General features: G+C 38.6%; 1 protein-coding gene across 1 annotated transcript in view; it reads right to left on the bottom strand.

Moving 5' to 3' along the window:
• The window catches only part of LOC105445097, a 102,155-nt gene that overhangs the window by 57,532 nt on the left and 21,729 nt on the right, over positions 1-22,894 (bottom strand). Inside the window, exons 15-29 of the mRNA XM_030978615.1 lie at positions 22,277-22,398; positions 21,555-21,768; positions 19,367-19,492; positions 17,572-17,934; positions 16,241-16,366; positions 14,819-14,941; positions 13,535-13,882; positions 12,673-12,804; positions 11,614-11,736; positions 10,658-10,774; positions 9,795-9,926; positions 8,018-8,356; positions 6,187-6,327; positions 4,412-4,528; positions 33-170 (exon numbers count right to left, since the gene is read on the bottom strand). Of these exons, the coding sequence (XP_030834475.1) occupies positions 33-170; positions 4,412-4,528; positions 6,187-6,327; positions 8,018-8,356; positions 9,795-9,926; positions 10,658-10,774; positions 11,614-11,736; positions 12,673-12,804; positions 13,535-13,882; positions 14,819-14,941; positions 16,241-16,366; positions 17,572-17,934; positions 19,367-19,492; positions 21,555-21,768; positions 22,277-22,398 (2,661 nt within the window). The remainder of the gene's footprint in view (positions 1-32; positions 171-4,411; positions 4,529-6,186; positions 6,328-8,017; positions 8,357-9,794; positions 9,927-10,657; positions 10,775-11,613; positions 11,737-12,672; positions 12,805-13,534; positions 13,883-14,818; positions 14,942-16,240; positions 16,367-17,571; positions 17,935-19,366; positions 19,493-21,554; positions 21,769-22,276; positions 22,399-22,894) is intronic.

Here is a 22,894-nt window from a genome sequence, read left to right as displayed (position 1 = left end):
TTGTGAAATACCCCCCAGGCCTAATAACTCACATATTGAGGAAGGTGTTCCGCATCCTTCCGTTTCATCTTCCACGCCTCCTATGCAGTCGTAGTAGAAATCACACACATAGTGAGCTGGTAGGCACTGTCCTGTTCCAGGACACTTGAAGTCACCCTCTTTGCAAGTACCTTCATACAGGAATGGTGGAGGGAAGAATAATTACAGTTCTGAGTTTTCTTAAAGTCACACTGTCCTACTTGTAGCTACTTGCTCCCTCTATATAAAACAATGCCTAATCAGTGACCATTGGTCCCCCATGATCCTCTTTTTCTTATGTTAATTGAGAGCTGAGTTGATGAGATAAGCACCTGTCCAGTGACCTTGCAGTGTGGTCTAATCCCTCCTATAAAATAGTACAGATAAGCTTAAAGGTCTAAATGAATTTTCCACTCTTTCATAGTTAATACAGATAAAAATGGAACAAAGTGAATGAAAATTACAAAGAATTTCATACTAGATACTTGTATATAAAAACTGTTAAATCTATGTCAACCACTCTTCCTAAATACACCTCCTTACTCTTTCAACAGCAGAGAACATTATGTTCATTTTTATCTACATCTGCTCCTTCGCTACCATCATCATTTCCAAATCCAGAAAGCAGGATGGCTTCAAATCAGAGTGTTTCACATGACTACTTCACAAAACGTCTGAAAAAATACCTCAACAGTTCTTCTTAATTTTTTGATTGACTACCGGTAAATCCAATCATTATCATTATAAGTATCTACCACTTATATAGTTTGAATTAATGACGTGATTAGGACAGTATAAAGGGTAGTCACAATCAACATCACTATCACCATCACCGCCATGAATACCGTCATCATCACTGTCACCATTATCATTATCACCATCATCATCATCCCCATTATCATCATTGTCATCACCACCGTCATTATCATCATCGCCAGCAATGACCACCATCGACATCATCACCAACACTACCGTAACCATCCTCATCACCACCATCACCATCACCACCAATCACCATAACCATCACCACCATCACCATCATGAATACCGTCATTATCATCATCACCATCATCATTATCACCATCATCGTAAGCATTATCATCATTGTCATTACCATGCACCGTGATCACCACCATCACCATCACCACCAACACTATCATCACCATCATCACCAGCAATCACCATAAGCATCCTCATCACCACCATCACCACCATCACCACCATCACCACCATCACCACCATTACCATCACCACCTATCACCATAACCATCGCCGCCATCACCATCATGAATACCGTCATCATCATCACCATCATCATTATCACCATCGTCATCACCATTATCATCATTGTCATCACCATGCACCGTCATCATCACCATCACCACCATCACCATAACCATCCTCATCACCACCATCACCACCATCACCACCATCACCACCATCACCACCATCACCATCATCACCCCCATCACCATCACCACCATCACCATCACCATCACCATCACCATCACCATCACCACCACCATCACCACCATCACCATCACCACCATCACCACCATCACCACCATCACCATCACCACCATCACCCCCATCACCATCACCACCATCATCACCATCACCATCACCACCAACACTATCATCATCATCACCACCAATCACCATAACCATCCTCATCATCACCATCACCACCAACACTATCATCATCATCACCACCAATCACCATAACCATCCTCATCACCACCATCACCACCATCACCACCATCACCACCATCACCACCATTACCATCACCACCAATCACCATAACCATCACCACCATCACCATCATGAATACCGTCATTATCATCATCACCATCATCATTATCACCATCATCGTAAGCATTATCATCATTGTCATTACCATGCACCGTTATCACCACCATCACCATCACCACCAACACTATCATCACCATCATCACCAGCAATCACCATAACCATCCTCATCACCACCATCACCACCATCACCACCATCACCACCATCACCACCATTACCATCACCACCTATCACCATAACCATCACCGCCATCACCATCATGAATACCGTCATCATCATCACCATCATCATTATCACCATCGTCGTCACCATTATCATCATTGTCATCACCATGCACCGTCATCATCACCATCACCACCATCCTCATCACCACCATCACCACCATCACCACCATCACCATCACCATCACCATCACCATCACCATCACCATCACCACCATCACCATCACCACCATCACCCCCATCACCATCACCATCACCATCACCATCACCATCACCATCACCACCATCACCACCATCACCACCATCACCATCACCACCATCACCACCATCACCACCATCACCACCATCACCATCACCACCATCACCCCCATCACCATCACCACCATCATCACCATCACCATCACCACCAACACTATCATCATCATCACCACCAATCACCATAACCATCCTCATCATCACCATCACCACCAACACTATCATCATCATCACCACCAATCACCATAACCATCCTCATCACCACCATCACCACCATCACCACCATCACCACCATCACCACCATTACCATCACCACCAATCACCATAACCATCACCACCATCACCATCATGAATACCGTCATTATCATCATCACCATCATCATTATCACCATCATCGTAAGCATTATCATCATTGTCATTACCATGCACCGTTATCACCACCATCACCATCACCACCAACACTATCATCACCATCATCACCAGCAATCACCATAACCATCCTCATCACCACCATCACCACCATCACCACCATCACCACCATCACCACCATTACCATCACCACCTATCACCATAACCATCACCGCCATCACCATCATGAATACCGTCATCATCATCACCATCATCATTATCACCATCGTCGTCACCATTATCATCATTGTCATCACCATGCACCGTCATCATCACCATCACCACCATCCTCATCACCACCATCACCACCATCACCACCATCACCATCACCATCACCATCACCATCACCATCACCATCACCACCATCACCATCACCACCATCACCCCCATCACCATCACCATCACCATCACCATCACCATCACCATCACCACCATCACCACCATCACCACCATCACCATCACCACCATCACCACCATCACCACCATCACCACCATCACCATCACCACCATCACCCCCATCACCATCACCACCATCATCACCATCACCATCACCACCAACACTATCATCATCATCACCACCAATCACCATAACCATCCTCATCATCACCATCACCACCAACACTATCATCATCATCACCACCAATCACCATAACCATCCTCATCACCACCATCACCACCATCACCACCATCACCACCATCACCACCATTACCATCACCACCAATCACCATAACCATCACCACCATCACCATCATGAATACCGTCATTATCATCATCACCATCATCATTATCACCATCATCGTAAGCATTATCATCATTGTCATTACCATGCACCGTTATCACCACCATCACCATCACCACCAACACTATCATCACCATCATCACCAGCAATCACCATAACCATCCTCATCACCACCATCACCACCATCACCACCATCACCACCATCACCACCATTACCATCACCACCTATCACCATAACCATCACCGCCATCACCATCATGAATACCGTCATCATCATCACCATCATCATTATCACCATCGTCGTCACCATTATCATCATTGTCATCACCATGCACCGTCATCATCACCATCACCACCATCCTCATCACCACCATCACCACCATCACCATCACCATCACCATCACCATCACCCTCACCACCATCACCATCACCACCATCACCCCCATCACCATCACCATCACCATCACCATCACCATCACCATCACCATCACCACCATCACCACCATCACCACCATCACCATCACCACCATCACCACCATCACCACCATCACCACCATCACCATCACCACCATCACCCCCATCACCATCACCACCATCATCACCATCACCATCACCACCAACACTATCATCATCATCACCACCAATCACCATAACCATCCTCATCACCACCATCACCACCATCACCACCATCACCACCACCACCATCACCACCATCACCATCACCACCAATCACCATAACCATCACCACCATCACCATCATCTTTATCACCATCATCGTCACCATTATCATCATTGTCATCACCATGCACCGTCATCATCACCATCACCACCATCACCATCACCACCAACACTATCATCATCATCATCATCATCATCACCACCAATCACCATAACCATCACCACCATCACCATCACCACCAACACTATCATCATCACCGTCGCCGTGTCTACTACTAACAGTTGAACTCATCATCGTGATTAGGACAGTCCGATCCGTAGTCACATCTGTAGTCAGCATGGAAACATATCTCTGTGTCCTGACATTTGTATTCATTTGCGTGAACACCACATTCTCCTAAAGAAGAACAAAACAAAGTGCAACAAACGTTTTAGAATGCAAACCGCTACATGTGAAATTATCATTACTACATGTTTCTTGCATGGCCATGGCTTTTTATAGGCTATACATTTCTTTTATACCATCATCTCTTTACACTGGGATTCACTCAAGCTACATGTTAAAAGTAATACAAAGTTTTGGTAAGGGCCCATTCCAAAATGAATTTGGTTCAAATGAACGTATTTGAAGCATATGCAGTCTTACAATATTCAATCATCGTTGTCGCGGTTGAAAGCGAGTCTAAAGTGATGAAATTGTAACTATTAAACTCTTTAAGTTGTATAGCGCCCTCTCAAGACTGATATTACTTTATTTCAAAACAATGTTTCTTGACTACAATCGACCACTTTGTTATTCCCGTTTGGAAACTATATATCAGAACCGCATATTCTGAGATTTTCATGGTCGCAACTACCATGAAATGGTCTTAGGCACTATTTGAAATATTTGAAATTTATCGAGAGCACTGGTAAATTTTTGATTATTCAATTTCTCGAAAGAAGAAGTGTTTTAGGGGCTACACTTTCAAGAGCTTATAATACCTCCACAGGGGCATCCAAATATATCAACATTTTAAAGAATTACTATCCATCCAAATTTAAACTTTCCCAAAACTTTGCATTGCCTTTAAAGCTTATCTGCCGTAGTTTACAGGAGGGATTATACTGCCCTGCAAGATCACTGGACAGGTGGTTATCTCATCAACTCAGCTCTCAGTTAACATAAGAAAATCATGGGGGACCAATGGTCACCGATTAGTCATTGTTTGTTATATAGAGGGCGCAAGTAGCTACAAGTAGTGCAGTGGGCCTTTAACATCTATCAATGCATACATGTATGGTATATTGTCTACAGTGGTATAGAGGGAGTCTAAACCTTGAAGGGGCCTTACTTTCAATCGAAAAATGATTTGCAAATTAACAAATCTTCTGATTTAGGGGAGACTGTAGGAGGGGCTCTGATTGTCCTCTTTTCTTCTCTTTTTACCATTTTCCTCTCTTTCCTAATGCTGTCTTTTCAGCTCTACTTCTTTTCCCTTTTTCCAGCCTGTTGTAAAGTTGGGGGGGGGGGGGGGCATGTGCATCTCTTCCCTTCTTTAGCTTTGTCACTGATTGTCCATATTCATGTAAATATATTGTCAAGCAATGCCGTTACATATATAAACATGTATAACAGCACAGAAATAAATTTAGATCTAATCTACTTGTGGAGCTCCAGTGTTGAGCCCTGTGAGTGTTGAGTCTCACAAACATAAGCCCTATACTGTACAAGAACCCACTAATGTTAATAGTAATATCATTATTATTGTTATTATGATCATCATCATCATCATCATCATTGATTGAATTAATTGACCGTTAGATCCGCCCGTAGAGAAAAACAAACATGCTTGCTTACATTAGATGTTATCACCTGACGAAGTGTTGCAGCGGCGCACAAAACGTCGTGATCTTTTAGATCCCTTGTTAAAACGTTGTGATCTTTTAGATCCCTTGTTTGTCCGTACATCCCTTGTTGACCATACATTGTGAGACAAACAAATATCACTAGCGATATTATTTTTGATATTATTATTATTATTTCAAAAAAGAGTCTGTGAGACGAGCACTGACCTGGTGTGGTATCTGTGCAGTTGGCCTCATCGTCACCCAGAATGCAGTCTTCAAAGTTATCACATTGCCAGTATGCAGGGATACACTCTTGATCCCCTGCACATTGGTAAGCTGTGTCTGCACACGGTGGATGGACATGACCTGAGATGGAATAGTATACAAAATGTAAGAGCTTAATTCCAAAAGGAGTTAAATCCACTTTTGATAAAAATTGAGTTATATATCAGAACATTGTTTTCTAAATTTTGGGAGCAATTATGAAAAAATGCACCTTTTAATATCACTTTTCCATAGACGCCCGTACAAAATCTGGTAAAAAAAAAAAAAAATTCTCTGAAGTTACACAAATGGATTTAGCTCCTTTTGTAATTAAACTCTTCAAATATTGAATGGTTATGAGTAAGAAAGTAAAACTATTTGATCCTTTATTTAAACATATTTGTGGCTTACACCCAGTAAAAATATTTGATCCTTTGGGCATTGGTAAGCTGTGGCTTTACATGGAGGGTGGACATATGACCCAGGAAGAATAGTATACAGACTTTGAAAGGTTACAAGTAAGATAGGGCAAGTTATTATTGATAATGTGGAGGCGCGATAGATCAGTTTGTAGAGCAGTGGTCTCCCAATTCGGCGACCCGGGTTCGAAACCAAGGCGGTGTGATAGTGCCCTTTGGTATTAAAGGCATTACTTCTCATTACCAAAGGGCTCCACAGCCAATCAAAATAAAGGTTTCCATGGTAGTTACCATTAATGGCAAAGTTACCATCAATGGTAAGTTTTGTGCCTTGGACCCTGGTCTCTCGGAGAGGACCTAAAGCCGTCGGTCCTCTGGTTGCTTACTAACAAGCATTTTTGCTTTCTTAGCAGTCAGGTAAAATAACTATCACCACATGTTATTGTCACAAGGGATATGAGCATATGATACGGCCCTACACAGTGCATGGACATGAACCAAGAGGAATAGTATACAAACATTGAATGGGTAATGGGAAAGATATATACAGTGCGTCCCAGAAAAAACAAAACCGAGAACTATCAATGTTTTATCATAACTTAATCACAATTATGATTAATAAATGACACATATTTGGAAAGCTTAGAGTCTCTTCTTTCATTTGATGCAACTCATATGATTAAAAGCAATTTGAAGAGAGGAAACCAAAAAGTCATTTTGCGGACGGTATCTGAATTTCAAGGAGAAAATCACATTTCTAGAAAGTTCAATTTCTACCCTTTCATACGACACCTCAATCAGGAAAAATGAGCCAGGAATAACAAAGTTCTGTTTGTTTAAAGTAATGCTTGCATTTCCATAATTTGATCAAACAAGTTCGTTTTCACTGGCTGCCTGCCGTAGCAACTAACAGAGTTGACAAACGACTTAACTCCGTTTCGTTGACGATCAGCCACGCACAAAGAAGACAAAAGACCTGATGCATGGCTGATCTTCAACGAAACAGAGTTAAGTCTTTTGTCTTTTGAACTTTCTAGAAATGTGATTTTCCGCAGATACCGCCCGCCAAATGACTTTTTGGTTTCCTTTCTTCAAATTGCTTTTATTTACTCATGCGTGAGAAATGAATCATATAAGTTGCATCAAATGAAAGAGGAGGATCTAAGCTTTCCAAATATGTGTCATTTATTTATTATAATTGTGATTAAGTTATAATAAAACATCAATAATTCTCGGTTTCGTTTTTTCGGGGACGCACTGTATAGTAGTAAATCTATTTGATCCTTTCAGATATATGAAGCATATTACACTTATTTGAAATGAAGTCAAACAAAAGTAAATAAACAAAGCCGAATTCAAGTCTTGGAACGAACCTCCGTGCACTGCCCTCATTGATAGGAAGAATCCCCTGGTTCCCACGTAGGCCCCGCTGTAAAACTGGACCGAGATGGTGTTGTTGTGCGAGAGCAAGAGTTCGGGATTGAATCGGTAAATGTAGATGGCCCACTCGTTGGAATGATCGGCCACCGTGTGACCATCGGAGAAGACCATGAAGGATTGGACACCCAGGTCAAAGTCAACAAAGTCAAAGTGGATTAGGGCCCCCTCTGGGGCGGTGATATGCCAGAGTTGGTAGATAGCAGCGTCTGCCGAATCAGGCCAGTTCTGTGACGTAATGTTGACCTGCTGCATTAACTCCAATGTAATGTTGGCTGCAACAGTGTTTGTTTAGATACATGAAAAATATTTTTAGAAACATGAAAATGAAGAAATATATACTTGAATATACATGTATATATATGCATATTTCATTTATTCATTTCAACACTTGTCCAATCTACAATGTACATGTAGTTACAATGTAAGAAAGGCATAGGCAACATATTTTCTTTTTAAGTGCAATACTCTACATACATGTAGATAAGGTACATATGAAGACCAACATGATAAAGCTATATACGCTATAATGCAGTTTCACATTTGGTACATCAAATACACATTTTGCAGGATAAATGCCTGTCATTATTTTAAGTAAAATTATAACACAGAAAATGTGCAACGCAAGGGAAAAACATAACAATACAAATATGTCACTGAGGGATAGAGTAGAATATTGGGATAACTTTTTCTTCTTTCAGTGATCTCTTGAATATTGCAATTGGATGCATTGTTTGGTATGGCATTCCAAATTATAGGAAAATTGAAGCAAAGAGACTTTAGTATGTACCCAATGAACTGAAATATAATTTGTATGTACAGCTTGCATGTATAAAATCAGCCGCTGAAACTTCGTTCAGCGTTCAGTGGAAAATGAGAAATAACATTAAAGATAAAATTGAGTTCTGGTCATGCGATTGCATTGTGAAAGAAATAGTTAGGCATATAAGTATTGGTGTGCACTGCAAGGTTCTGGAATCATCAAAGTGATTAGAAATTTGGCCCAGTGGCATAAAAGTCGGGCCTCATTTTAAGCTGTTACTTGTCATATTTAGAATATGAAGTCATTTGAAGAGCCATCTTTTTAGGGAACATTTTTCACAAATTTGTTTTCACCTCTCCCCAAAACTCAACCTTCTCTTTAAATTTCACATACCGAACTCAAGTCAGACTTGGGTTCTGTGCGGGCTCTTACTATGTGAACATGGAAAGATGCAACAAGTAGTCTGCTCACAAGTCACTTTCGTGTTCATTGAGGGTATGTCCAGGGGGGTGTTTCACAACGATCCTAAGTCGAACTTAACTCTAAGTTGGAATTAAAAATTATGGATAGCCATTTGTAGCCTTAAATAAAGAATATTCAAAAGCAAAAATTCAAGTATTTTAGACTTTTTATAAATTCCACATCAAGAACATGAAATCTCCTTGATAATAGAAAACATGAAGGATTTGAATCAACATTTTATGCCTTTTAAAATAACGTTTACAAATATTTGCATAGATGCTAACGGCTTTCCATAATTGTTAAGTCCAACTTAGAGACAAGTTCAACTTAGGATCTGAGTGAAACACCCCCTGTATCTATTAGAAGCTCATATAGCCATATAGAACCATGCCCCTTACATACAGACCAAATATATCTTGGGTATGTGATTGGTACAATTCAATTCAAAATGAAAGAATGAATGCTGAATGGATGAAAGGTCATCTTACTTCCTTCGTTGAGGATATGACATTCCATCTCGTCATCTCCGCCATCACAGTCATAGTAGAAATCACATCGCCAGTAATTTGGGATACAGTTACCAAAGTCACAAGTGTATTCGTCAAACTCGTTGCATACTCCTACAAAATAAAAACAGACAGAGGGCAAGACTATTATTTGAAAGACGAACAAAAATCAATTATCATGAAGTTCTAACATGTTAATCATAAATGTTTCCGTTATTAATGTTCAATCATTATTTACTGGGATGTTAAATAAACTTTGTTCTTATCAGAAATGTATTTTGTCATTTTATTTACATGCATGACATACACTCCTCTTTAAGAATAGAATATAAATAAATTTGAATCTGCATCTGAGAGAGACAGAGTAATATTAATTGTTAAGGACACAGGTGCAAACATTTCAATTTCAGTATTAGCTTTTTGACTGATTCATATATTATGTATTGTACTTTAAATAAATTATTGTTATTACTATTGTGAATTTTAATGAAATGTAAATAATATATAGTGATTGATTTTAAATAGCTACACATGAGTAGTGTGGCAAATGTAATATTATGTAATGGAGCTCATGTATATGTAAACATGCACAATTCAGCATTTTGGCTGCGAGGCATTGTTTTTTTAATTAAAAACCATTATTGAATTGAATTGAATTAAATAATAATAATAGCTAGTTCTTAGATAGCACTTTTCAGGACCGAAGGCCCTCTCAAAGCGCTTTACAGATATAAATATTATTACCCCGGTCATCGGATTCAGGCTTACCAGCACACAATGTATGCACATTCTCCACTCCCTGGGGAATTTAATTTAATTTAATTTAATTTAAGAGAGAAACTTGCCACACTCCGCCTGCAGCTCATCTGATCCGTCTGGGCAGTCAAGGAAGTAATTACATTTCTGATGCGCCAGGATACATGCCCCATCATTACACCTAAACTGCTGATCACCGCACTCTCCTATTATCAAATAAATCAACCAACAAATATTAGAAAATCTCACCTTAGTAGCAAACCAGTGGAAAAATATATACAGAACCAGAGAGTAATTTAGGTCTTGAGAGCTTCAGAGACCTGTTTCACAAAGCCTTTTTTTAATGACAAATGGCAAAAATCAGTGACAAATCTGCTGATAACCAATCAGAAACAAGGATTTCACTAGCTTATAACAGAAACTGTCATTTGTCACGGATGACAAGTTTTGTGAAATGGAGCCCAGAACTACCAAGGGGGCGTTTCACAAAAATTTGTCACTGATTTTTGTCATTTGACATTGAAAAAGGCTTTGTAAAATGGGTCCCAGGTTTGCTGCTGCCTGAGAGACGTGTGCACACATTAATTGGTAATTCAACCAAAACTGGCACCAGCGAATTATGATGCAATACACATGGACACTGATTACTATGTGGCTTTAATATATGTATGTCCGTTTGACATTGTTTGACATTGCTTGACATTGGTCGCATGCATGCATAATGGCACATGGAAATCAAGTTCATACATCACTAAGGGTTCAGTGACACAAAGACGTAACTCCATATTTTGCCAAAATGAGTATATGATATCAAAATGTTCAGAAAAATGTGGGCTTTCCAAGAAACACAAAGACTTAACTCCACCCAACACCCCGTTGAAGTCAATGGCTAGTGAAACATAGACTTAAATCCTTTAAGGCCCAAGGGAAACTCTATATCTTTAAACCACTTTTTCTCAAAATGGCCAAAATGGAGTTACGTCTTTGTGTCACAGACCCCTCGACATGTATATTAAAGTTCAAAGGTCAACTATCGCCAACTTACCCTCAGATCCGCAGCCAACCTCATCTTCTCCCTCAGAGCACTGCTCAATGCCGTTGCATTGCCAATGTATGGGTAGACATTCACCATTCTTACATTCAAACTGGTACTCCCTGCAGGCTGAAGCTATAGGTATACAGGTATAAAGCAGATGAGAGAGACAGGTAGACAGAAAGAGAGAGACAGAGAGATAAACAGAGAGAAGGTGAGAGAGATAGAGAGAAGGTGAGAGAGAGAAGGAGACAAAATTAGTGAGACATGTATGTGTTTGCATGTACAATGTAGAGATGGAAATCACTCTCCTATGAGTATAGGACAATGTTTTCTCAACTGTTCTATACATGTATAGCTATTTACTTTTTGCTATCACTTACAAGTTTAGTTTTGATAAAGTTTACATGCATGTAAATGGTGTGAATACATACAAGTACACATACAACTACATAAATACACACAAAGGTACAATTAACGACATGCTCCGGCAGTAATGTATCTGTGGTCGTTTGTCCTGCATTCACTTAATTCTTAACTTCATCCCTAGAAAAAACTATATACCTCAACAAAAAATAACCTGTTTTGGTTTAAAGCTTTCAGTTGCCATACAAAGCTATGTTGTAGCTAAAGCTGGCACGTGTTGCTAGTTTTGCTACATCAATCACTCCAGAAAATGGAATAAGATTCAGCATACTCTCACCACAGAGTGTCAAGTTCACCAAATGGACAAAGGAGGTTGTACATATATGCACTGAGCATGCAATTTTCATGAACAGAGACTGAGGGCAATATGCTCTTTCTTTAACGTACGAACTCATTCTACAATATGGCCATACTGCATCAATGCTACATTTCTAAGCGCTTTGCATTAATTATCACCCCGGTAATTAGATTCAGTTGCTAATCTGCACATGTCTTAAGGACTTTATACCCCAAAACACCAATAGATGACAATATGGAACCACATAATAATATGATATTCCGGTTTTATATAGCGCTTAATATATCTACGATGTCTCTAAGCGCTTTACAGACATGTCTATAGGATGGGGAAGAAGGGCTACTTACGACATCCATGCTCGTCTTCTCCATTAGCCGGGCAGTCATGGTGTCCATCACACCGGTAGGTTGCTGGGATACACGTCAATCCATCCTGACACGCCCACTGGTTGGAATCACACGTCACCATGGGAGGAATGACTAGAAGGTAGAAAGAGAGAGAGAGAGAGAGAAAGAGGGAGAGAGGGAGAGAGGGTGAGATAGACAGAGATAAAGGGAGATAGGGAAACAGAGAGAGAGGGGGATGGGGTAGAAGGGAGTGAGAGATCACGACAGAAACAGAGAGAGAGAGTGAATAATAATAACAGTAATGATAATAATAATAATAATAATAATAATAATAATATAGTCAAACCTGCTTTAGTGACCACCTGTCTACAAAGACCACCTGTCTACAAAAGCCACATTTGTTGTTTCCCTTGAAAATGGTTTCTCATTGAATCATGTACCTGTCTACAAAGACCACTTGTCTACAAATGCCACTTTTTGTGTTTCCCTTGGGCGGTCGCTATAGACAAGTTTGACTGTAATAGTATTAATGATGATAAAAATAATAATAACAATAATGATACTACAAACAATGATAAATATATTAATTTAAAATAATTAAAATAATTATAACAAAAACAAAATTATATAATCATAATTACAACTTTGTATTGACATCTGCATCAGAAACAGATTTTATCAAGGCCTATCAAGGATTTTTTGTGGAATAAAAGTAATTACTTTATGCACACATACTTGAACATGTGAAACTATCTTCCTGACTTATTGTCTGCTCTAAATGTGTATGTATGTACTGTATGCATAATAGCTGCAGGGACATGTATATCACCACAACAATAAGTGGGACTTAGAAAATACTCACGGCCAGCAGGATAAGTAGAGACAGTCGCCGAGAATCCTTCATCAGCCACGAGACCTGTATAGAAATCCGCCCATACTCTGTCCGATGGTGCGTAAAAAGTGGTAGGAGGCACCCTTGCGGTGAACACATCCAAGAATGATGATGAGTTAAAATAATCGTGCCCGGTGCCGAACGAAAGACTAGCTATTATGCCTAGCTGGAAGACGGAGAATTCAAACTGGATGTGCTTGCTGGGGTCAGAGGTCGAGAAGGTGTATGGGAAGAAGGTGTTGTTGCCAGGATAGTTTTCAGGGTAGCCTGGAGAGGTGAACTCAACAGGAGTATCACCCACTATAATATCGTGGTGAACTAAAAACGGATATAAATGATAAAAGAAAAGTTCAATACAATTTAGAATACAGGATAAATATATTAATGACAATAATAATACCGGTAATAACAATTTATTATAAGCACTTTACTGAATACAGTGTAACAGACTACTGCGCTTATACAGTGTTATTAACCCAGTCAAGGTAGGTTTAATAGAAGCAAAAAATTTGAGAAACAGGTCAGTGAAAGTTTGAGAATGATCTGATAATTTTTTTTTTTTTAAGTTTTGAATTTTTGAAGTTGTGACCAATCGGTCACAAATTGGCAAATGTGTGGCATTCCAAGCTCCCTTCCCGATTGCTCAGTACAGAAAGTTTCATAAAACTTTCATTTTTCTAGTTATTGATGCCGGAATAAATTTGTTTCATACAGGGGTTGTATAAACACGTATCTGCCACAGTTATATTTAGGGTGCATGTATGACTGGAAATCTTCTTCACGGCAGAAAATTGAAATTTCTGAATTTATAATACAGAGCAAATGGGATGGGAGGTTGCAAGATACGTCAAAGTTGCAAATTTTGGTTTTAATTGATCGCATCTTCAAAAATTTAAAAAAAAATTGCTTAAACTTTCACTGACCTTATCCTGTAATCTGTCTGCTTCTATCAAAACCAACATTATATCAGGGAGGACTTTCCCTTTAAATAGACTACAGACTTTACATCTTTTTGTTCTTTTGGGACTGGACATTCTTCTCTTTTTTCATGTTAGGAATATCCAGTTGTGGTGACTTCAGGATAATACATTTGTTTAAAGCTGAAAATCTCATCTTTTAGAACCAGACTTGAACTTTAAAAACAATATTCATGGTATACAGTAGAGAGAGAGGGAGGATTGAGGGGTCCTGAAATATTCATGGTGATTATTCATGGTGATTGCATGGCAGTTTTGTGGTAAAAAATTTACTTACCAACAGGAGGATGACCACAATCGATTTCATCGACATAATTCTCACAATCGGGAAAGAAATCACATTCGTAGGACAAAGGTATGCACTTCTCTGGACATTGAAACTGGTATGCGGTGCATTCAGCTAAATATTGAAAGAAAAGAAAAATCATATTAAAGGGATCCGGCAACTTTGTCTCAGATTCTGAAACAAAATCTTGGATTTAGCTCATGCTGCAATGATAATTATAAACCTTTAGGTCAGTCAGGAACCCCATCACTTTTATGAGCCCATCGTTCTGTCTGATTACCGTATCAAGATATTTATAATTGGAAATGAGTATGGTAAAACCGGTCAGTAAACATTTTTTTTTTTGGAGGCACTTCTTGATCATTTTGAAGAGTGATTTTTTAGGGCTTCATTATCAAGATATTTATAATTGGAAATGAGTATGGTAAAACCGGTCAGTAAAAGATTTTACTTTTTTTGAGGCACTTCTTGATCATTTTGAAGAGTGATTTTTTTTTTAGGGCTTCAATATTATACCATATTACAGACACTGATAACAACTAGGGCTGTGCATCTCAGATTTAACATTGCTAAACGATGCCTTTAAGGCTTAGTATTTTTGCTTCCATTTTGTGGCACAATGCGAGGAAAAAGATATTACAAAATAAATTTGAATAAAGACATTGCACCTGAAAAAACTTGCAACCCTAAAGTGGATCTTTCTTAATCCTGCTTGTGGATGAATAATGGCTTCTTCATCCCTGTCCTTGTTTATTTGAATTTGAATAACGTGATATAAAATAATTAAATATTACAGAAAGATTTCAATGTATTAAGACATTTTTAGATAATCACAAATTAATTTTATACAATAGCTTTAGATAATACACATATGGGAAATTAACATTTTACAAATGATAGAATGAAATGAAGGCAGGAGACCCCCATCATGAGGAAGTTGTTTGATATCAATGGGAGCGGCGGCCTCCTCCCCCTCCTCCTCCTCCTTCTTCTACAAATACTACTGTGGACTAACATGGCTAACACTATTACCATCACCACTACCAACACTACCAACACCACTGCTACTTCAACTCCCACTACTACTGGCTTACTTCAAATCATCGGGTCATCGAGTCTGGTCGCATTACACGACCTTTCGTGAAACGAAAGCGGAATATCATGTGAAGATGCACATTAAGGAGGCGAACTTTCATTAATCTGCCTTAGGGTTTTGACAAAGTGTAGGGGACATATTAGACCAAAGCATTTGTAGATTAGAGGAATTTATTTCACATTATTAGCCCCGACTATATTTCGTGAATAAACAAGCATTAACAAAAAAAAGATCAGGTAATGCGACCACCTGACCCAATGTGCTGATCAGATGATTCGAAGTAAGCCACTACTAATTGTCTACAATCAATTATTTACCGCAGTTCATTTCATCCTCACTGTCAGGACAGTCATGAATGCCATCACACTCCCAGTGTCCAGGAATACAATCTATTCCATTACTGCAGGCATACTCATTACGCAAGCATTGAATCAGAGGAATATCTGTAGGGGAAAATAGAAGATGAATGACAATCAGAATAATATTCACCTTTTACTTTCAGTTTCAGTTTTATTTTCATTTCCAACAAAACAATCCTTATAAACAATGATCTTTAAAAGCATCAATAAAAGTAATCAATGTACATTAATGCATTTTAAATTATGAATTTTTTTAATGAAAATATGTGGAAATGTGGAAATATCATATCCTGCTCTAGTACAAATACATGTCACTGGGAAATTCTCTTCAGTTTACAACAAAATGAATGTTCTTAAACATTTAAACGAATTTATACACAACTAAAAAGGTGTTTGCACTGCACTGTATTGATCAGTGGACTGCACATGTAGTTAATCCATTGCTTATGGGGACCAGGTGGTCTCTTTATTAAGCCTATGAGGGTGAGAGGATTCAGGAGTCAACAGATGAATAATAATAATAATCTGTAATGATATAGTACTTAATATGAAATACTGTCTCTAAGCGCTTTACAGATATAATTACCCCGGTCATCTGACTCACTCATTTATGCACAATGTGCACCAGTTTCCTACCATTATGGTCACCGTAAGGACATATGGCAATTACTAACAGTAACACAAATGCTTTCGTCATCCTACCAGGTCCCCATTTCCCTCCTGGATATGAAGTGGCAAATGTAGATTAATGCCTTGCCAAAAGTGCTGTGTCGAACCCACTACCTTTGCATTTAAAAGCGAGTGGTGACTCTGACACGTCTACACTCAACTCTAAGCCATGCAGGCTTAAAGGGATCCGGTAACTTAATTTGTTTCAGATTCTGAAACAAAATCCTGGATTTAGCTCATGCTGCAAGGATAATTATAAACCTTTAGGTCAGTCAGGAACTCCAAGACTTTTACAAGCCGATCACCTGTCTGATTATCAAGATATTTATGATTCGAATTACAAATTTTGAAAACCGTTTACCAAACGGTTTTCATAACACTATACAGTCTATTGGGGAAAAAGAGAATGGTAAAACCGGTCACTCAAAGGTTTTTACTTTCTTGAGGCACTTCTTAATCATTTTGAAGCACAATTTTGTTAGGGCTTCAATATAACACCATATTACAGACACTGATAACACGTAGGGCACCATGCATCTCAGATTTAACATTGTTAAATAGTCCCTTTAACATTATAGGCCACTTTTATGAATACATACCCACAATTCAATGGAAATTACCTGAGCGTAGAATGAGTTCAGCAGAAGCAGAAAATCCAGGAAAGGAAGCATTATCCATCCCTGTATAGAACTCTACCCAGACCTGCTTCTCGGTCGAGTAGTGGTTATAGAGCTCAAGATCAACGCGTTGTCCTTCGTACACAGCATATGCAGAGGTCTGATTTGTGAAGTCCAAGCCGCTGCCAAATGCGATGTACGATGAACTGCTGATGTCGTATGGGTTGAACGTAAACTTGACAACATAATCACCTTCCACGCCGGATGCATCAAATGACCAGAAGTGAAATGCTCTGTCGCCCCCATAGGGGGTAGGATAGAAAGGTGATGTGAATTGCTGTACTCTGTTTGCGTCAAGGATGTACTCTGTCAGTTTTGGAAAAGAAGCAGAGAAAATAAGAGATCATTTTTTTGGTGCTAGCTATCTGGGAAAACCGTGAAAGAAAGACCCCCAAATTTACTCTGAATTGGAAATTGTTTGGGTAAAAGGACTAATTGCGTATCATGAGAGGAATAAGCTTTTTTTCTCAAAACAATTAAAGGCCATTTCTATACTGACTTTGACACTATTCTTTATTTTTTGTATTATGAGACGAATTTACTTATTTTCTCCAAAAAAATGATACTTTGGAATTGTGGCATAGTCATATTGTGTACCCAGACGTTGTGCATCCAGATAAGTTGTGTACCCGAGAGTTGATTTAAAATTGTAGAACTCTAAATGCAATTTTCACAAATCTGTTTCAACTAATGTTAGACAATATTAGAGAGGATAAATATCTATTCTGGTTAGTGCTATTTAATGTGTACATTTCATGAACTATATACATGTAGGCAAAAGAAATGGCTTTACTTTGTTAAGCGACCTGACACACAACCCCTCATTATACAGCTCATATAAAGAGTGACATATATGCCGGACTTAAAGCTTGCACAAATATCCTGCTGTAATCCGTTTTTTTTTTATAGTTACTTTAGTGTTAAACACATTTGTGTATCTTAGAACACACAGATACATGTACATGTGTAGGACCATTGTTGCACACTCTTTTAATCCCTACTTGCTATTCGTTGGCTGCCCACAGGCCCTTACTGCCATAGAAGATCAACAGCTATATCATCCTTCTAATATACTGGCCGTCACGCATTCAATTAAAGGGGAAGTCCACCCTGAAATTAAGTTAATTTTAATAGGAGTAGAAAAATGAGAGAAACAAGTCAGTGAAAGTTTGAGCAAATTCCGATTAAAAATAAGGAAGTTAGGATTTTTGAAGTTGTGATCAATCAAACACAAATTGGCAACTCTATGACGTATCATGCGAGCTCAACTTCCATTTGCTCAGTACTAAAAAAATCTAAAATTTTCATTTTCCCTCAAGAAAAATTTCAACCATACATGCACCCTAAATATAATAATTGCAAATATGTTTCTATACTCCCCCTGCAAGGAACAAATATATATTCCGTCATCAATAACGAAGAAAACATGATTTTATGGAATATTATGCACAAAGCAAATGAAGGAGAGCTCGTATAATAAGTCACAGAGTTGCCAATTTGTATTTGATTGATCACAACTTCAACAATTCATAACTTTCTTATTTTCATTCAGAATTTGCTCAAACTTTCACTCACCTGATTTTCTTATTATTCTGCCTCTATCGAAACAAACTTATTTTGGGGGTGGACTTTCCCTTTAATAATATACACACACACATACTAATAATCATATTTTTTTAAACGCTGTGATTTACTTAGGCATATATGAATAAGACTTACAAAAACACCCTTAACTTACCATCAACTTTCTCCTCGTGGCCACACCCAAATTCATCTTCTCCATACCGACAGTCATGCCAGAAATCACATTGGAAACCTATAGGGATACAGATCTCTGGACAGGCATATTCATCGTCTTCACAAGCTACATGTACAAGATAAAAATAAGATAGAGAAACAAAATTAATTCGGTCAGGTACACCATATGTAGAACTTTTGCATTTAGCGCTGTGCACTTAGGTTACGCTCTCTCAGCCAATAAGATTGGCTGAGCCGCTCGAGCGGTTTCAAATTTAAGTGAGAGAGGGCTCACTTAACAAAGAGCGCAATGACAATGCCTATTGGGCTTATTTGTGACTAAGAATCAGAGAAGTTGGCTTAAATTTGCACTGATACATGATATTAGCTAGCATGGAAATGTTGGAATGTTAATGGAATGGCATTAAATTTGTGTAACAAAAGATTTGAAAGATCATGATAAATAATTTTTACAGTTTGTTTTTTCATTTTGTGAATATATATGTGCCTTCAACAGCTAGGTTCAATATGCAGCAGTAACATTTGGCCTAAAGCTAAACCTTACAAAAATCTGCCTGCTTCAGTGCTTGGTGGAATTTTAAAACACATTTCCTCTTTTCATGCTCTGACTGTAGGATAGGAATTCAGTGAAGTAAGACATATCCCGGACTGAATGAAATAGATGGATTTTTTTTGGTCTATGCATGTAGAAATTTAGTTTACATCTAGCACATGCGCATTACATTGATCCAGTCTCAGCCACATTTTCCTAAATCGGCGCCTACAAGGGCCCTTCTGATTGGCCAATAGCTGGCTGCCATTTGCTCAATATGTTATAAGGGGGTATAAGATATTGGTGCGAGCAGAAAGGTTGCAATTTCTCGGTTGATCTGATACCAAAATAATGATATTCTAGTCAAAGTAAACCATCGATTTGTTATGATTTTTTTTCAGCATCCTTAAAAGGTTAAGTATATCACTTCAGTTTAAGTCTTACTTAAGTTTGAATATTCTCATTTTTCGCCATAATTAAGGTACAAACTGGAAAGTTGTACTGAAATGTTTGTTATTTTATGTGTGTACCTATGCCAATTGTGCGTTGTCAGTTATGTGTGAAGTGCATCACCTGTTTAAAGCATGACATGTCAGTGTGTTATGTAATGTTACATATGGTTAACCCTTAACCTCAAAGGCCTCAGTTATTTGTTCCCCTTTGGTTTATGGCAATCCCGTAGACTTCAAGTTCATGCATTGTAGGAGCACTTGGTTGATGGTAACTCAAGGTAGCTAGCTCCGACGCCGACGCATAATTTACCCAGGCGTAGTGTCGGCGTCGGAGCTCCCTAGAGTAAGGTTGATGGGTAACTCCAGGGAGCTCCTACGCCGATGCCAAAGGCGTCTCTGGAGTTAATTGATGGGTAGCATGCCAATTTAAAGTAGGCCCTAGACATAAACTGACAAGAAACACGATAGAAAGCAACCCCACCGGCAATCCACACATGCACTCATATGATATACAAACAATTAATTATTTTACTTACAAGGCCGTCATCATATGCAGCTGAGAATGCGAACTGAAAGAGTATAGAGCTCGCGATATATTGTAGTATTCGTACGTACCGTAACGTACCGGTGCGCCACCACAGATCACATGTAGCGCACATGTACGAGGGGCGCAGCAAATTACAGGGGATTCCCCGATATGATTTCAAGAAGAGGCGGGAATTCAGGATAAGAGTGCATCACCGGGACCGCACTCATTTTCTATACTACAAGTAATTGATTTTCCCAGCAATTTTAAAGATATGATATGATGAGGGTTGCTGATTTGACCTAGTCTGGATTCATGAAATTTCAAACGTAAAGGTATAGTTGAGATTGCAATTTACATCAACTCAAGGATCGACTAGGGGGCTATCTCATTACATGGGCCTTTATAAAGCTTACTTTTTAAATGCCCCCTCCCCCATATTGAGCTTTTGATAAATTCAATTTGGACAGAGTTTACTTCGCAAATATGTCATCGATTGTACGGTCTAACACCTACATTCTTTCAAGTTCAATTTTTATTTAATTCCAGTTTTTCTCTAGCTTGCATTTTTGATATATTGCCACTAAATTTGAATGTAAATCTGTTAATATAAGGTTAATTGAGAGAGCCGAGTATAACTCGGAACGATTTAATTTACTTAGCGGTATTGAGGTTGCTGACGCATAGAATACACCAAATCCATACGGGCCTCCGTGAATCTCAATCCAGACTGATCGTGATGATGACGTCGCTGATATTGGTGAGCTGAAGTGATGATAGGCCACGAGACCAGAGTTGTGATTGGTTGGATCGAGTCCGTCACCTATGGTTACAAACCCTCCAAGTTCGGTGGAAAAGTCATAGACATCGATCTGGATGCATGAATGAAATCAGTTGAAAGATAGTCAGTTTGAATTCTTATCAATCGGTGGCGTATCCGTGGGTTGCAAAAAGGGTGCAACCCCTTGGCATTTATATTTATATTTATTTCAGACAGCAGGGCATACGGGCATACTATAAGTACACAAAAACAGAAGCGATATCGACAGCAGAAGCCTCAGCAGAATTAACCCATGTGAATTTTTTCGAAAATTTAAAGAACATCTGAATCCACCCCTGCCCTGACTTTTTTTTCAACTTCTGTACTTTCATGACTTATAATTTTTGTCTTCTTCAGATGCAAGAAATGTATAATAATTCTGATGGTAAGTTGTGTGTAATTATGCGCGTTCTCAACACAAGCATTTCCTTCGCCTCCTTGTATTTTTTGAATTACTTACTGCTACTGATTTGTATGTGTACCACATCTTAATGAAAATGAGAAGGAAATCATCTGAATTTCATTTTTTTCAATCCAATTCAACCACTATATCGTTATACCTGAATTCGATATCCAACGTTTGTTTCGAAGGTGAAAAGATAGTACACATTGCGGCCGAAATCATTTGGATAGTTGGGGGTTGAAAAATTCATCGACGCTCCTGGGCTTAAAACTCTGGAGTCTGAATGAAGAAAGAAACGTCAACACCAAATCACATTTTAATTGAATTAAATATATGATAATTAACATGATTATACTATTATTTGAATCAGTAACATCGGGACAATATGGTAGGTCTTAAATGAAAGATTTATTTCGATGATGCAAGACATGTTAAAGATAAAGACCAGTTATGGTCATGCGATTGCATTGTGAAAGAAACGTTGTGGAATCGATCAGAAAAGGTTGATCATCTAGCATATAAGTATTGGTGTGTACTGCAAGGTTCTGGAATCATCAAAATTATAAGAAATTTGGCCCAGTCTTGTTAAAGTTACAAGCACTGTACACAGAAAGATGTATATGGGACTACGCACACGTGCACGACACGTGCGTTTATCTCTCACATACCAATAATTAAACTAATTTACCAAATATATCAATTAGTAGGTTTCCCGGCAAAATTGTTTTCATCATGTATTAGTCAAAACATATTCTTTCACATGATTGGTAATAAG

Source organism: Strongylocentrotus purpuratus, unplaced genomic scaffold (genome assembly GCF_000002235.5).
Source record: "Strongylocentrotus purpuratus isolate Spur 01 unplaced genomic scaffold, Spur_5.0 spur5_scaffold_1, whole genome shotgun sequence".
Classification (NCBI taxonomy): Eukaryota; Metazoa; Echinodermata; class Echinoidea; order Camarodonta; family Strongylocentrotidae; genus Strongylocentrotus; species Strongylocentrotus purpuratus.
Note: the sequence above shows the minus strand (reverse complement) of the source record. Positions and strands in the feature narration are given on the sequence as shown.